Below are 17,135 nucleotides of genomic sequence, written 5' to 3' on the forward strand. Positions count from 1 at the left end.
CCCGCCCAAGAAAACAAGAATTAATTAATTAATTAGTGTCCATTATTATTTCACAACAACTAATGGGACATGTAAATTTATTAAAAGGAAACTAGTACTATTTTGCAATTAGAATAAAACTTAAAATATAAACATTCCCAAGTGGCAATATATCAACATAAATGTGCATTATGTTAAAGGAGCTATGAATAAATGCCTTCCAAAGGTGAAGTTTTGCTAGAAATATGGATTGGAGTAGGATTTAGTAGAGAAAAAAATGATATGTGAACTTGGACCTAAATAATATCACGTTAGGGGCACCTGGGTGGCTCAGTCGGTTAAGCGGCTGCCTTCGGCTCGGGTCATGATCCCAGAGTCCTGGGATCGAGCCCCGCATCGGGCTCCCTGCTCAGCGGGGAGCCTGCTTCTCCCTCTCCCTCTGCCTGCCTCTCTGCATAGTTGTTCTCTCTCTCTATCTCTCTGTCAAATAAATAAATAAAATCTTTTAAAAAAAAATAATAATATCACATTAGGCTGTGACATCTTGTTCTTTCATTTGAGCCCCATAATAACTCCTTGAGACTAGCAGGTATTACCTCATTCTTAGACATGAACAAACTTAAAGCGCAGAGATATTAGGGAACTTGCCCAAGGTCACACACTTATTAATAGAATATTTAATTTCAATCCAGGTAATCCAATTTAAATTCAAAGCTCATTTATGCCTATTCTATATGTACATTATTTTTATATTGTAAATTACAGCCTTGGGATTCTAGAAGACTACTGTCAGGAGTGGGACACACCTAATTAAAGAACCATCAAAGAAGTTTTGGACAAGTAGAACAAGCCATTAACTCACACCAAGGAAGATCTGATCACTGATTGAACTCAGGGCCTAAGAGTCATCTCTGTTTTCTAAATGGCTTAAAGAATGGTCTTATATCAAGAACTTGAAAAAGAAAGGTATTAGATGTTGTGGTTAGCCACTATAAGGAGTAGAAATGATTCTCTTTTGTAGGAAATAATGACACTAGTCAAGCCATTTGTCCTATAGTGAGATCAGGCTTCGAGATGGCCTTAGAAGAAAAGAAACAAAGCACAAAAACCAGAGCTTAGAATGAGCCTCAAAAATTGACCAGTGCCAAAGAAATAAAAGAGATAAAGAGAAGCAGCCTAGGAAGAGGAAGAGGATCTTTAAGAATTCAAAGATAGAAATATCAGTTATGTCTCGAGGAATGGTAAAAAGGGTCTACAGAGTGAGTGAGGGCAGAGAATAAGTTTTTGGCAGTAGGCAGGAAACAGCACTGCCAACACAGGATAGAAACTGTAAGTCCAGATTGGCTGCTGACCAGAACCAGGACACAATGTCCCAAAAGCCTCCACCAAAAAGGTAAAGCTTAGAAATATATATAGATATATATACACACCAAATAAGGGTAACAGTTATTTGAGTAACTTAATCTGCAACCACATCAAATGTCTTATTTGTTTTCACTTCTTGAAACATTTAAGGGATCCAGTGTGCCTTGTGGAGGCAGAAACAATGGAAACAATACTCATCTCTGTCTCTAACACAGCTCAGTGTTGGAGAGGAAGAGCACACAAATACAAGATGGAGAAGTGTCAGGGTGGCTATGAAAGATGATCTCCCACTTGGTTATTTTTTGCAAATGGGTAGCAAAAATGAGATCTGAGCTACTTATATGCTCCCCATGGAGCTGACTAGTTTTACTTCAAGAGAAAGTAGCTCAGCCATCAGGGCAGACCATGGAACCTGAAAATAGAGAAATTAATTTTGTCCCTGACCTGCTTTCTAATCTGTATTACCCCAGTCTGGGCTCAGTGGTCTCCTCCACCTTCCCATACCAGGCGTGGGTGTTCTTGTAACTAATTTTTGTCATTCCATTTACTACATGTGACTATATATGAAAGTCGCCCCACCTAGACTGGGAACTCCTTGTTTATGTCACACTTGCGGAGTCCACACATGGTGTTTGGCATATGGTGAGCATTTGTAGTATGTTGTATGAAATGAGTGTTGAAGGTGCCTCTGTATGTACCAGAGAGGCAGGAAAACTGGTAGGGATGCAATGAGTCACACATAAAAAAACAGCTGGAGAAACAGAAAAGAACAGGAGTAATGGGACATTTAAAAAACCAGAAATGACCCTGAGGGGCTAGATGGCTCCGTCGGTTAAGTGTCCAACTCTTGAGTTTGGCTCAGATCATGGTATCAGAGTCGTGAGATCAAGCCCCTCATCAGGCTATATGCTCAGTGGGAAGGTCTGCTTGAGATTCTCTCTCTCCCTCCCCTCTGCCATCCCCACTCCAAAATAAACAAATCTTTAAAAAAAATTAGAAATGACATCAATGTTGACCATTCCTAAATGGTGGAGAAAGAGGCACAGGGAGGGAAGGCACCAAAAGTAACCTTATAGATATCAGTTATGCCGGTCCTATACATCAGGTTGGGTAAGCTCCCAGTGAGAAGTATAGTAACTAGAGTAGGAGGATAATATGGGAAGAGAAGGGAGAAAAGTAGTTTGGAATATGACATTATGGGAAAGGCAAGTACCTACTAAAATTAACCTCACCAAAGGACTGAAATATCACTAAACAATAGCTCAACAAATAACAATATTACTATACTACAAAACCAAAACACGTGCATTACATATTAAAGAACGTGAACTGCACCTGAGATCTTCAATTTCTTTGATGTAACTGTGAATCATATTACTGATCTCCTCATTCCCTTCACCTGCAAGACAGAACATGAAATTAAGAATTTTCTTTAAATTAAAACTTCAACAAAACAGAATCAGAGAAAAAAAAGTTATGGAAACAAGATAATAATGCTTTAAAACACAATTCATACAGCAGATTTCCTACCCTTAGTTATATAAGCAGACAATAAAATAATATTAGAGAGCAAAAGCCAAATTTTGTTTCTTCAAGAATGTATTTTTTATAAATTAAGTATTTAACTTAAAATCACAGACTGTATATACACAGATTGATATTTCTACTTGAAATATTCCAGGTAATTAATGAACACAAAGAACGTTTCCTGCCCTCCAGGAGTTAATCCCTCACTTATCCCACCTTATACATATACCTGTTCTGGCAAGAACCTGGTTAGCCTGATCGCTAACAAGCTGTGTGATTCTGGTCCTCAGTGCATCAACTGTCTCTTGCATGGCTTTAATTCTTACACGCAGGTTATTATTTTCAGTCTGCAGCATAGCATTCTCATGAAACATGTCATTGATGCTTTCCACACCCTCTTCGTCGATTATTCTTTTACCCTAGGAAAGGAAAATATCTCCCTGTTTGTTAAGGGGTCTTAAATATACAAGAGTTTTGTTTAAGGATACAACACATCTACAACAAAGGGCCCTTCTGTTTTGGTAGCCTTGAGGCAAAAGAGATCTTTTTCCCTCTACTACATCCCTTTGTGGTGCATTTGTCACTAAAGAAAGTGACTAAGGAAGCCTTTTGAAACAAGAGGTTGGTCAGGTTGATAGACTGGACAATATTAAAAGTTACCCACAAGGAAAACTAAAGAATTCTATCTCCAAAAGAAAGGAAGCTACTATTTTGACAGACAAGAGACTCTGGAGATATGTATGTATAAGCCATCACAAAAAGGCATCACTTTCTTCACAAGATGCAGCACAAAATGCAAAGTCAAACCCATTCACTCACTGTTTTGTACTCCATGAGCTCCATCTGAAGCCGTGTGATCTCACTACGAAGTGCATTGATTTGCTGACTAGCTCTGTCCTGATTGACCATCAACTTGTTCTTGATATTTCTAGCTCGATTGGCATATTTCAGAGTATTTAATGTTTCCATAAAATCTCTGTCTGAAGGGCTAACACATGCTATCATGATTGTTTGGCTGAAAGTTAAAAAGAATAATTAGGTTTACAGAAAAAAGCATGTAAAACACTGAAATAAGCATTTTTAATATCCTGCCTTTTGAATAGTATCTTATCTTCAAGCTACTAAAAGATTGATACTACTAACTTAAAAATAAAAGCAAATTTATAAGTCCCCATGCTTTAAGACTATCTTAAGGAAAAAGATTTTTACTTAGGTGAAACTGGGGAAAATGAAATTATATTATTTTTCTTTTACCCATAATACTTTGAGAAAGTGCAAGTGCATATATTTATTTCTCACCCCTTTACAAAATATTTCTGAAGCAATACAAACAAATAATTCTAAAATTTAACCTATCCATAGCAGTAACAAACTGTATTCAAAAATCATTTCTTTCATTACCTACTTAATATTTCAGTATTTTACACTTATCTTCTTTTTATTTAATTATTTGTATCCTGAATTTTTTTTAGATTTTATTTATTTATTTGACAGAGAGACAGAGAGTGAGAGAGAGAGCACAAGCAGGGGGGGCGGCAGGCAGAGGGAGAGGGAGAAGCAGGCTCCCCGCAGAGCAGACAGCCTGACTTGGGGCTCAATCAAAGGACCCTGAGATCATGACCTGAGCCAAAGGCAGATGCTTAACCAACTGAGCCACCCAGGCACCCCACTTGTATCCTGATTTTTTATGTCAGGAAAGAAATTTACACAAAATCCTATCATCTGAACAAGAAGAATATTTAGTAAATCCACATGTTTTACAATATAAAACCTCATTTGTGACTGAGTGGTCAAAGTTCCTGAGTTTTTGGCCAGATTACACATAAAAAAAAATGGAAAACAGTTATTTTTGGTCAAGATGAATTGCTTTGCCAACCAAAGAACAGGATAGTGAAACGCTTAGTATTCCCCACTATTTTGTCAATGAAACAGACATGGAGATTATAATCAGAACTTAAACACTAACTGGAAAATGTATACGAACTGCAATTAAGGAGCTAATTTACCCACTCTTAGAGGAAATTTATGCCTATCAATTCTAATCTGTAGCCTCCTAGTTGGCTTCCACTGCCACCTTCCACTAATAATCTCAACACAGCACTCATAGTAACCCTTTCAAAAGGGGTCCCATTCCACCCATCTTTTTTCCCTTAACAATGCTTGTTTTTTTTAAATATATATTTTTTTTATTTTTTTAAAGATTTTTATTTATTTATTTGACAGAGAGAGACACAGGAAGAGAGGGAACACAAGCAGGGGGAGTGGGAGAGGAAGAAACAGGCTTCCCACGGAGCAGGGAGCCCGATGCGGGGCTCGATCCCAGGACTCCAGGATCATGACCTGAGCCGAAGGCAGATGCTTAATGACTGAGCCACCCAGGTGCCCCTTAACAATGCTTGTTAATCTGTATTTACTCTTACTATTATTCAAGATTCAACACCGGTATCATCTAGTCCAAGAATTCAACCATCGGTTTGCCTACTCTCTTTCTTTTCTTCATATCCTCTGTGTATCTCTTTTTTGTTGATTTTATTATTATTATTGTGAAAGTTTATAGACCCCAACTTTTAGACCCTAAACTCCTAGAGGATAAGGATCATCAAGTTTTATTCATCAATATACTTTGTGTAACCCAATACTGGAATCTAATAGGCCATTAGTAATTGTGATGTGTGTCACGTATATATAATATTTACTTATTAGAGATCCAGAAAGTTAAAATAATTCATGCAGAGGAGCCTGAGTGTCTCAGTCAGTACTCTGGCTCAGCTTATGATCTCAGGGTGCTGGAATCAAGCCCCACATCAGCCTCTGCTCAGCAGGGAATCTGCTTGTCCCTCTCCTTCTGCCTCTGCCCCTGCCCCCTGCTTGTGCTGTCTCTCTCTCTCAAATAAATAAAATCTTTAAAAAAAATAATTCAAGCATCTCTAGCTCTCTCTTTTAATGAAGAAAATAAGGTAATCAAGTGAGAGTGATGGTTATGGACACTGATTAGAGAACAGGACTACTCAAAGTATAGTCCCCAGTTCAGTGAGAGTCTAATTATTTGTTACATGTTCACAATAAATACAGAAATTGAGAGTAAGCATTTTAGACTTTTACAACATTTGAACTTGCTATAATCAATGACCTCATCTCATTGAATGTAGTATAGAGCAGTTCAACTGTTTTCAAACTTACATGGTAAGTCACAAATGCGCAAGCTGAGTATAGTCATACACAGTATAAACCCACCACAAACTGGGGAGTAGGGTAGAAGAACTTGCCCTTCACAAATATTTTGAGAAGCACTGGGATCAAGTGCTTAAGGAGAATGGTGAAAGTCAGGAATGAGAGGAGCTAAGATCTATTGTATAGGGAAAAGATCACATACTAAATAAAATCCCAAAGATACAAATTTCAAGAATGGTTGTATTTATGAAAAATTCAAAGAAAACATTAAAGCTGTTTATTTTTAAAATTTATATAAAACCACAATTCTGTTTTAAAGGAAACCATATTACTTAAATAGGTTATTATGTTATATATCTTATATATTATTTATCACATTATATCATATGCCATATTATGTCATACATTAGGGAAGAAATACATCACAATGTTAACAGTAGTTACTTGTAGGTAATAGAAATATAATTGATTTTTATCTGTACTTTACATGTTTCTGTCTTTTTCAGAATTTTTGCTATAAATTTGTTGTAATGTTATATTAAACATTATAAATTTATGAAAGCCAGTTTCATTAAGAAAATAAAAGCCATTAAGTTATGCACATAAATAGACACAGTTTATTTCCAATAATATCTTTGATCTAATTTTTCTTTTTTTTTTAAGATTATATTTATTTGACAGAGCGAGAGAGCACAAGCAGGGGAAGCAGCAGAGGGAGAAGCCGACTCCCTGCTGAGCAGGGAGCCCGACATGGGGCTCGAACCCAGGACCCTGAGATCACGACCTGAGCCAAAGCCCAATGGAATGAGCCACCCAGGGGCCCCCTAATTTTTCTTTTAAGAATAATTTGTACAAACTTTACAAAACAAAGGTATTCTGTTCTCCAAGATGTATACGAAGTATAATGCTTTTGAACTAGAAGTTCAATTTCAAAATTTTAAGCAGGAATTGAGGCTCGTTAAGGATGGGATTAGAAGAGGTTTTTTTCTGCTGAAGAGTTACCACTCAGTAAGGAAATGGGTGAGGAACATCTGAGACTGTAGCCAATCGCTATCTAGCTGTAGCCAATCTGAAACTCCAGAGGAATTCAAGACCCACAGTGCAAATATCTTAGACTGCTTATAGGGCAAGCAAACCTTCAGAAGCATTAAAGTACTCAAAAGTACTATAAGGGGAGGACATTTATCATCTCTGCTTTGTTTTATAGTTAAGAAATAAATATAGGAAAGGACTACAATTTAGCAAACCTGAAAAATTTCTATTTGGCTTAAAAACAAAAATTGGTCTCATTATAGTAAGACCCAGATTGATATTATTATCAAAATTATCAAAATTCTTTGGATAATTGTTGTTCAAAAAGGAAATCTGTAAATGTAATTACCAGATCATTTTATAGCATCTAATAATCTTTCCAATAAATGTGTCAGACCATTGAAAACACTGTAAAATAGATTCACTGTGGTTGTCTGTAACTTGTTGCATTACACTATGATTGAATTTAAATGCCAAAAATGTTTCCACTTGTAAAGCCTACATGTTGATGTTTACAAAAAGGAATGTATTTATTACCAAAAGAATGAGTTTAGCTGATGAAATATATCAGAATGATGCAAAGTATGGAAAAAGAGGAATATCAGTGATATTGACAAAGTTAATAAACAGCAAATATCCTGTATTCATTCAACTGACATTAAAAAAAGTTTTTCTGCATATAAAAAAAAAATGTTAAATGTTAGGAGACTTTGGGGCACCTGGGTGGCTCAGTTGGCTAAGTGTCTGCCTTCAGCTCAGATCATGATGCCAGGGTCCTGGGATCGAGCCTGAGGTCGGGCTCCTTGCTTAGCAGAGAGCCTCCCTCTCCCTCTCCCTCTGCCCCCCCCCCACCTCGTGCATGTGCTCTCTCTCTCTCTCTGTCTCAAATAAATAAATAAAACCTTTAAAAAAAGAAAAATTTAGGAGACTTTGTAAAAAGTATCAATATTTAATTACCTTGTAATTACCTAGAAGACAGCATTTATTTTTCAACAGAATTTTATTAGGTATCTGCTATGTGCCAAGCACTAAAAGCAGAAATTATGATATAGTAGAAAAAGTACATTCACTTACAAGCTAAGTGACTTTGAATAAATTACTTAACCTCTCTGGATTTCAATTTCCTTATCTGTAAAATAGCAACAATAACACCTACATCAAGGGATATTATTAAGGATTTTGTGAAATAATCACATACAAAAGGACTCACACATTTTAGGCACTTAAAAAGTATTAGTTCCTCATTCTATTAATTTGCTTTATAATAAAAACAGTTCTTAGAAATCACTTTACAAATTTACTTTAAAATTAATGAGTACGTGATATTCAGGAATAGGAGGATAATCACTTATGCATACCTATTACCCCCGAGGGAATCCTGCAGCAGTCTTGTCAGCTTAGAATCTCTATAGGGGACATGGGTGGCCCTCTTGCTCTTATCTCCCAATGCACTTATTACATTGCCAAGTGCCAACTAAAAGAAAGAGAGAGAAAGAGAAGAAACTAATAAAATTTTAGTAATTATAACACTTTTAAATAAAAAAGCTTATAAAGAATAATATGGAGACATGACAGAATTGAGAAGATGTTTGGTTTTGTTTCACATTTGTATTTTGAAGTATGAAGTATACTTCAAATTTTTCTATATTAACTACTAAAAACTAACACCACTCAAAATGTAGTGCTATAATATACCCATAACTCACAAGTACCTAAAATTTCTATTCAGAGATTTTCTTTAAAAATAGAAATGTGATAAAATTGGCACCACCTAACCATCCCTAGAATTATCAGAACATCAGGTTGTACCCTTAGAAAATTGTCAATTCATGTTTCAAATTCTTCTCAACTCTATGAAGAAATAAAATGTTTAGGTAGTTTAACAGATTCATGAAGTTTTCTTACTGCAATATAGCTTCCTTGTGGAAAAACAAAATCTTCTTGAACCATAATAAAAATATCAGTATGATTTCTCTGAACAAGGTGTTCCTAACACAGGTATAGCTATCTTTAGAAATACAATGAGTCTATGAGCTATTCATCCAATATTTAAAAAATAGGTCAAATTACAGAACTCTCTAGTCACTCCTCCTGACACTCCTACTGTTTTTCCTACCACAGTGAACTGGTACCTAAAGCATAAGCACTATCCTAGACCTTGGTCACATTCGCCTTTAGTAATGCAAACAGATAATCACGATGTTTTTGTCAGGACCAATGGATCCTGCAGAGACTGACATCAGCATCACATTGTGTCTTAGTTGCCCTTCTCCAGAGAAGCTTCAGTTTTAACCACTGGCCACACTGAAACTTTACCAGATGTATCTGAACACGTTTCAGTGGCCTAAACAAAAAAACAGACCAATGGCTTTTGTTTTTTCCTGACAGCACAAATGGAAATTCCACCGTGATTTTATCTCCTACACAAAGTCTAGGATCCAGGTCACTTCCTTTAACACTAACACTGAACCATAGTTTCAGCATCAAGATGGGTGTTGGAGTTGGGAAGTCTGGCTCTCTCTACTCAGTCTTAGTTGTTAATTTCCACACCAAATGAATTACAATCATCTAAGAGCAAATACTGGACAATAGTAAAATAGGACCATCTGATTGGAGTCCCCAGCTCTAGGCAGGGAGGGAGAGCAGCAAAGTAGAAAACACAGACCCTGATGCTATTTGCATCACAGAAATTTAGGGATGCCACTACTTTTATGCAGGAACACATGTCCAGTTTTATAATGAAAGTCAATAGGAAAAGATTTATTATACAAAAACTTGCCCTAAAACTTTTTTATCTATATAACAGAAGCCTTATTATACTAACAAACACAAGGTGGTTTGCAATCAAAACCACCACTAGGTGGCATGGTATTAAAATTAACTCCTAACATAGGAAAATTTTCAAAATTCTCATTTTAAAACAATCATTACTTTAAAAAAATTGATAATTCCCAAAATAAAATGACTGTCATAAAATGTTAGCAAAAAAATCTACTTTGAAAGTCATCCCATGAAATATTTAATATTAAATGCTGATTTTGACAATTTATTTTTAAAGGTGGGAAGAATTTTTAAAATCATTTCTACTATATCTATTATTTTCTGCATATATCATAAAATTTAATCCAACTAAATTTATACACATGTAAAAATTTGCAATGTTTTAAAGAAAGAAAGCCTATAATGTGCATTACTCCTAAGTTTATAAGTTTATTGTAACTTTCATTTCTCAGCTCAGCACATGAAGGATTTCCACTTGGGTATTATGTGTTACAAAAGGGAAAAGGACATACAAGTCCACAGTTGATGGAAATGCCTTCTTTTGCCCTCTCGCCAGTAGCTCCAGTACGTTTCAGTCTTTCTGATCCTGCCAGATCAACAAAATGGAACTTTGCAGTCAAGGTTTCAAATTCATTCAGCTGTGATGATTCAGAAATCACCTTATTATCAGTTGCATTTTCCTGCAATTGAGGAAAATAATAAAAAATATTTTATTAATGTGACACTAAATATCCTCCAACCCCACCTTGCCCTCATTATGCATATATTAAATAATTAAATATAAACATATAGCATTCAAAAATAGGCAAGTAGCCAAATAAATGTAAATGCAAAAAAATCTACTGGCAATAAGAAGTTTAGGCAAAGGTAGAAAGAAACTTGCCAGTCAGAAACCAACTGTTACCAACTGAGGCTTTGCTTATGTTGATGAAGAGAAACCTGTAATGCACAGTCCTCAAAAGCAAAGGGTCTCAGGTGACTACATCCATCACCATTAAGCCAGAGCTTGCTTTCTAGTTGCTGCAGACACATATCCATTTTTTTTATTTCAAAATCTTACATAGTTGGCCAACTTCAGTTTAAATACAATCAGAAGCATCTCATTAAGAAAAGGAATCATTAGCCAAACTAAATTTGGCTTAAATGTACTCTCCTGGGATTTATGTGGATTTTTAGGAAAATGAAGCCTGAAAGTGTAAGAAATTAGAACTAAAGGAGTGCCTGGGTGGCTCAGTCGACTAAGTGTCTGCCTTCAGCTCAGGTCATGATCCCAGAGTCCTGCGTCGGGCTTCCTGCTCAGCTAAATAAATAAATAAGATGGAAAGGGAAAGGGAAAGGGAAAGGGAAAGGGAAAGGGAAAGGGAAAGGGAAAGGAAGGGAAGGGAAGGGAAGGGAAGGGAAGGGAAGGGAAGGGAAGGGAAGGAAAGGAAAGGAAAGGAAAGGAAAGGAAAGGAAAGGAAAGGAAAGGAAGGAAAAGAAAGGAAAGGAAAGGAAAGGAAAGGAAAGGAAGGAAGGAAGGATGGAAGGAAGGAAGGGAGGGGAAAAGAGAAGAGAAGAGAAGAAAGAAAAAGAAATTAGAACTAAAAACTCACAGCATCTATTTGGGGACACATTCTGGTTTGACACAAATGAATGGTAAAAATGGCATGTGAACGAGAGCTCTGAACATTCATCTGGGTACTAGCAGTTGTCCGGGATAAAGCACCCAGCTTCAAACACTGCATCATCTGGAAAAGGCAAAGAAAGATTTTACTTGAACAATATTTAAACAAGACACCATACAATCAGAAATCTAAGCTAATGGTCAAAACCTACCATATTAGGGGATATAAAAGATGTGGATTTTCATATTATTTTAGTTACAGGCACTTTCTGAGCTGAACTTCTCAGTATAATAGTGTATTATTTTTTTAATAGGAGAAAACACTGAGATTCCATTGTTTGTCATTTGCTGACATTTGCAGCTTCCATTCCAAAACTGTTACAGTAGAACACTTGGGAACAAACTAAGCAACAACTTGAATTACTGGGGCCCTCTGTATCTTCTCTTGAAATACTTTTCTGTAACTTTTCTTAATAGTTTCCCTTTAGGAACCATGATATAGTCCTACATATGTGACAGCAAAAGGAACACAAGGATTGGCATCTCATCCTTCACCTTCAATGATCTAACTCTCTCTAGCTGTGAAAGAAAACTATACATGTATTGCCTTAGATTCTTTTCATGCTATGATAAATGTACTGACTTTATCATAACCTTGACATTATAGATAATAAAATCCTGATATAAAAAAATATGGGGAAAGAAGACAAGATTTTTAACTCCATATTACATATATGGATACAAATTTCATTCTTGATCTTAAGCAAACTATCAGTAAGGCTGATTATTAAATAAAGCCAAATATGCTCTATTTTAACTTTAACATAAATGTCACCTCTGATTCTGTATTCACAGTACGTGTTGTGACGCCCACAGTATAAATTCCTCCAGTTGAATCTTCATGAATTCTTATATTTGATTTTTTATTTTTTGCATCAATATCACGAGTGGTATCAAATAAGTCAAGGACCTCTTCATTATATAGCTATCAAAAAGAAATATTATAAGCTTAATTTTAGTAGAAATTGCCTCATGGCTATTAACATATATTGCATATTATCTTTCTAACATATCTTAAAACATTTTCAAATAACATATTTCTTTAAAATAACACATAAAAATGAATGATAGAATTATTACTACAAATACAAATAAATGCCAGATTTCTTTATAAGAGTAAGAACAGTAAATGACTTAATCATGACTAATGAGTTGAAAACTAGCTAAAATGATCTATTAATCATTTGCAAGAGATAAACAAATATTTATAAATATTAAGTAAATGCAGAAATACCAAATGCACACAAATCCGAAGCTTAGGGAAGATTTTAAGAATTTTTACTACTTCAGCTAAAAATATTTCCTATTGTCCTACAACCTTTCTTAATGTATCTAAAAATTAATACTTAGTATTTTTCCAAGGTCAGCAATAATTTTAGTGTTTCTGTATCAATAGTGGCTAAGAAGATTATACCTTAGAAGAGGATGCATACACCTATTTTTCTATCAATATGCTTATAGTCACAATGCCTAACAACATTTGGACGGTGAAAGGGAAGGCAGAAGAACACTGTTTCTTTTTTTTTCCACTACTAATTACCTTTCTTTTGGTAAGAAGTACATAGTTACATTATTCTTAGTTTTTACTAAATTGGGATTTCCATTAAAACCAGGAGTAAGATAACTGATGTTAATTTGAATTAAGTTTTCTATTTCGTGCTACATAATGCTGAACAAACTATTTCATCAATGATCAAAATGATTAGCTCAGGCAATCTAGACTAGAACTAGACTAGAATACTCTTTGAACCAAGCACCCAGAATTATAATGTTGCCATCCACCTAACTGCAATATTGCTCAAATCCCAGATGTCTTCTTACTGTCATGTTCCTCCCACCAGACTGGTGACTGCCCTAAATTAATCCAAACCTGCCCCAACCTTTGGACATTGCATAAAACATAGGCCTATCCTTGCAGCAATACCAGTTTTTGCAGCCCAATTAGTGCTATAGCCTCAATCCTATTATTCCACACATCTTCCCTCCTTCTTAGCTGCTGAGTTCCCAGATCTTTGTGAGCCTGTCTACACTACAACAGTAATTATAAGATGGAGTCTGAAATAAACAGTATTAATTGTTTTACCCTATGGACTCTGATCAAGTGTTTATAATTTTTAATACCAATAAGAATATTTATTACTTATTTTCTATTGTTACTATGACCTATTACCTAAAATTAATTTACTCAAATGTTATTTATTAAGCACTAAGTGCCAAATACTATACTAGAAACTGGGTGTATAAAATCATAAGAGTTATGGTCTTAAGGATAAGATATAAAGAAACTAATGACACAATTAGACTACTACCTCTAAGAATTGGGCATTCACTTTAAAATCTGGAGCAGGAAGCCCATTTTTAATTGCAGTGTGTTTTTTTTCTTCAATACTCTTGAAAAGGTGTTTAACAGCACGAGAAATAATACCCTGTTCTTCCTCGATGATGTTAACATCAAATCCTGTTCCCATTGTATATGTTTTGCCAGCTCCAGTCTGAATAAAAGAAGAGAACAAAGAAAAATGCATGCTTGATACTAATAACATAAGTTCAAGAAACAAAAATAAAAGTGCAAGTGAACTGACACTTCTGAAAAGTTACAGCTCCTATGAAAATAATTTGGTACTTACTTGTCCATAGGCAAAAACAGTAGCATTGTATCCTTCAAAACAACCTTCAATTAGTTTTTCTATACATTGAGTGTAGATCTGCTCTTGCTGAGATTCAATGTCAAACACATAATCAAAAGTAAAAGCTTTATCTTTCCCTAGGAAGACCTGAGGTTCTCCTGGTGTGACAGATGTACAAATATGGCATCCTTCAATCTTCTCTTTGGCAAGCTGTGGTCTTATTCTGTGAGAAATAATTGGAAAAAATAAAATAAAATGAATGGAAAAAACTGAAAGACACAAAACTTAAAAATTCCTAGCCAAATCTTTTAAAAACACTAATGTAATCTACTACTGCCTCTTCAGTTGAAAAGTTCAAATAAATTAAATTATACTGGGTCAATTTCAGTATGAGTTACTTGACAATCTCAAAAAATCATGAACAAGAATAAAATTAATCTTAAAATTAAATAATTTTGTGGGTGAATGCTTTTCCACAACTGTAACGTTAAAGACTCAGTTAAAATAAATTCTGCCACTAAAATTCTGTTTGTTGTTGTTATTTTTGTTTTAAGTCTTCTCTTTATTTCCAGGGATGACAATAGCCAAAAGTGAGAAATTAAGAACATAATATTTATCTTGATGCCCCTGACTTGCCTTTTTTGCAAATTCTTCACCAGTGGTTTCCAAACTTATTTAACCATATCCTTCTGTCAGCTTAACATCTTGAAACACACTCTCACTATATATATATATTTGGGAATATATATATTCATTATATTCATTATAAATGATATGCACTCTATTGATGTGTCATGTATTATGACATACACAAAAGCAGAATTTTGTAAAGAAAGAAATTAAAAATAAAAACAAAGAGAAGTTCCAATATTTTCTCTCCAAAACCCAGTGAATCAACATGCATACCTCCTAGGGTGTCCTCTCTCTACTTGGAAAACCACAGCATTATACCCACCCTACACTCAACCCCCATCTACTCCAGATTCTCGTACTTTCCTCTTCTGCTTCTCTTCCTGATTTCAAGTCCTCTTTTTAAAGAAGGAAAGTAAATATGGTGATATGTTGCTAACAGAACAAACCAAAATCTGGTCCTATTCTATTTAATCTATAAAAAGAGTATCCTGGGGTGCCTGGGTGGCTCAGTTGGTTAAGCATCTGACTCTTGATTTCGGCTCAGGTCATGATCTTGGTGTCTTTAGATCAAGCCCTGCATCTAGTCCCATTTTGAGCCAAGTCCTGTGGCCCTGTAGGGCTCCACGTTTGGCGGGGAGTCTGCTTGAGATTCTTTCCCTCTGCCCCTCCTCCCTCCCCGGCTTGCACTTGTGCATGCACATGTGCGCTCCCTCTCTCTCAAATAAATAAATAAAATCTTCAAGAAAAAAAAAGGACTATCCTGGACATACACCTCACTGACTTACTGTACGTAGGTTTTTTAAAAGGTTCCTATTTTGGGGCACCTGGGTGGCTCAGTTGGTTAAGCGTCTGCCTTCGGCTCAGGTCATGATCTCCAGGTCCTGGGATGGAGCTCCATGTCGGGCTCCCTGCTCAGTGGAGCGTCTGCTTCTCCCTCTCCCTCTGCTTCTCCCCCTGCTTGTGCTCTGTCTCTCTCTCTCTCTCAAATAAATAAAATCTTTAAAAATAATAATAAACAAACAAACAAATAAATAAGAGGTTCCTATTTGCCATGAAGAAGGAGAAGCAGTTTAAGGAAGAAAGTAAAGACAACCAGTGACAGAAAACATAAAATGATAAAGACAGACCAAAAAAAGATTTTAAAAGAATCTAGTCCCAAATTATTATTTTTTGAGATCTGAATTTTTTTAATGGGGTCAATAGAAGTGGAATGAGTTCATCAATTTATTAGAGATAAAGCCAAACCTAAGACCAGATTGCCTGATTTTAACCCTTTCAGGTTCACCAGGATAGAAGGCCAATGGAAGGATAGGAAAGATAATACTGAGAAGGGACTCAATTTCTGCAACCCTGGTTATCTAAAATGGAATTCTATACTACCAAAAAACTGTGTTAACAATGTATTTATGCAATTTTTTCTTTCCTCTGTGATAATAATATCTTTCTTTTATCAAGCCTTCAATTTCACTTATTTGCTTTAAGGGAAAACAATAATCAATGTGGAGCTGGCTAGGTACTGTGGAAAGAGCAATAGAGTGGCCATCAGGAGACCTGGGTTTAACTACTTCCGTCACTCCACAGCTATCATGCATCTTCTCTCAGAGCTCCAATTTCCTCACCTGTGAATAGAAACTACAATTTCCAAGGTCCTTTTAGATCAAACACTATTTGACTGCAGGATACTATATTTTAAAAAGGGGGAAAGGAAAATAATATTTATATACTGTTATAAAAATAAAACAATATCCTAACAAATAAAACAAAGGGTTTCTTACAAGAAGCCACAGCCATGGACCATAGAAAGAGCTAATGGTAGTAGTAGCTTTGGCTGTCTGGTTCCACGTTTTCTTGATGAGTGAGTGGTCTTTCTCAAAATTAATATTCTCTTCCTTCCAAACTCCTTTTTTCCTATCTCACTTCATCCAATCATGGGTGGAAACCATAACAAAACCACCATCCTCCTTGGGAGAATCACCATCCTGACTGCTGCCAAGCTAGAAACGGGAGAGTAAACCTCAATTATTCCCTCTTCCCTATTCCATCTACTTAATCGACCTCCAAGAGCTATTATTATCTCTGAAATAGCTCAAGAGCCCACCAATTTCTTTCCTTCCCCATCAACACCACCATTATGTTACTTGGATTATTCCAAGTCTCCTTACTAGCCTGCCTGTGTCAATTCTTGCCCCCACCAATCTGTTCCATACACTGCAATATCAGTGATATTTGTAAAATATGAAACTGATCAGGTAACTACCTTGCTTAAAATCCTTCAGTACATCCCTAAACCCCTCTGCAGGCTCTCCTCTGGCCATGCTTCATCTCTGAAATAAAGAATTTTGGTTGTTGATGGTGGC

General features: G+C 35.7%; 1 protein-coding gene across 9 annotated transcripts in view; it reads right to left on the minus strand.

Moving 5' to 3' along the window:
• KIF21A (kinesin family member 21A) overlaps positions 1-17,135 on the minus strand; it is a 147,375-nt gene that overhangs the window by 60,779 nt on the left and 69,461 nt on the right. For all 9 annotated transcript variants that reach the window (XM_036074438.2, XM_036074436.2, XM_078075880.1 and 6 more), the window contains exons 2-10: positions 14,146-14,368; positions 13,828-14,010; positions 12,294-12,443; positions 11,448-11,582; positions 10,368-10,535; positions 8,433-8,548; positions 3,691-3,886; positions 3,101-3,290; positions 2,680-2,743 (exon numbers count right to left, since the gene is read on the minus strand). In XM_036074438.2, the coding sequence (XP_035930331.2) occupies positions 2,680-2,743; positions 3,101-3,290; positions 3,691-3,886; positions 8,433-8,548; positions 10,368-10,535; positions 11,448-11,582; positions 12,294-12,443; positions 13,828-14,010; positions 14,146-14,368 (1,425 nt within the window). The remainder of the gene's footprint in view (positions 1-2,679; positions 2,744-3,100; positions 3,291-3,690; positions 3,887-8,432; positions 8,549-10,367; positions 10,536-11,447; positions 11,583-12,293; positions 12,444-13,827; positions 14,011-14,145; positions 14,369-17,135) is intronic.

Source organism: Halichoerus grypus, chromosome 6, assembly GCF_964656455.1.
Source record: "Halichoerus grypus chromosome 6, mHalGry1.hap1.1, whole genome shotgun sequence".
Lineage (NCBI taxonomy): Eukaryota > Metazoa > Chordata > Mammalia > Carnivora > Phocidae > Halichoerus > Halichoerus grypus.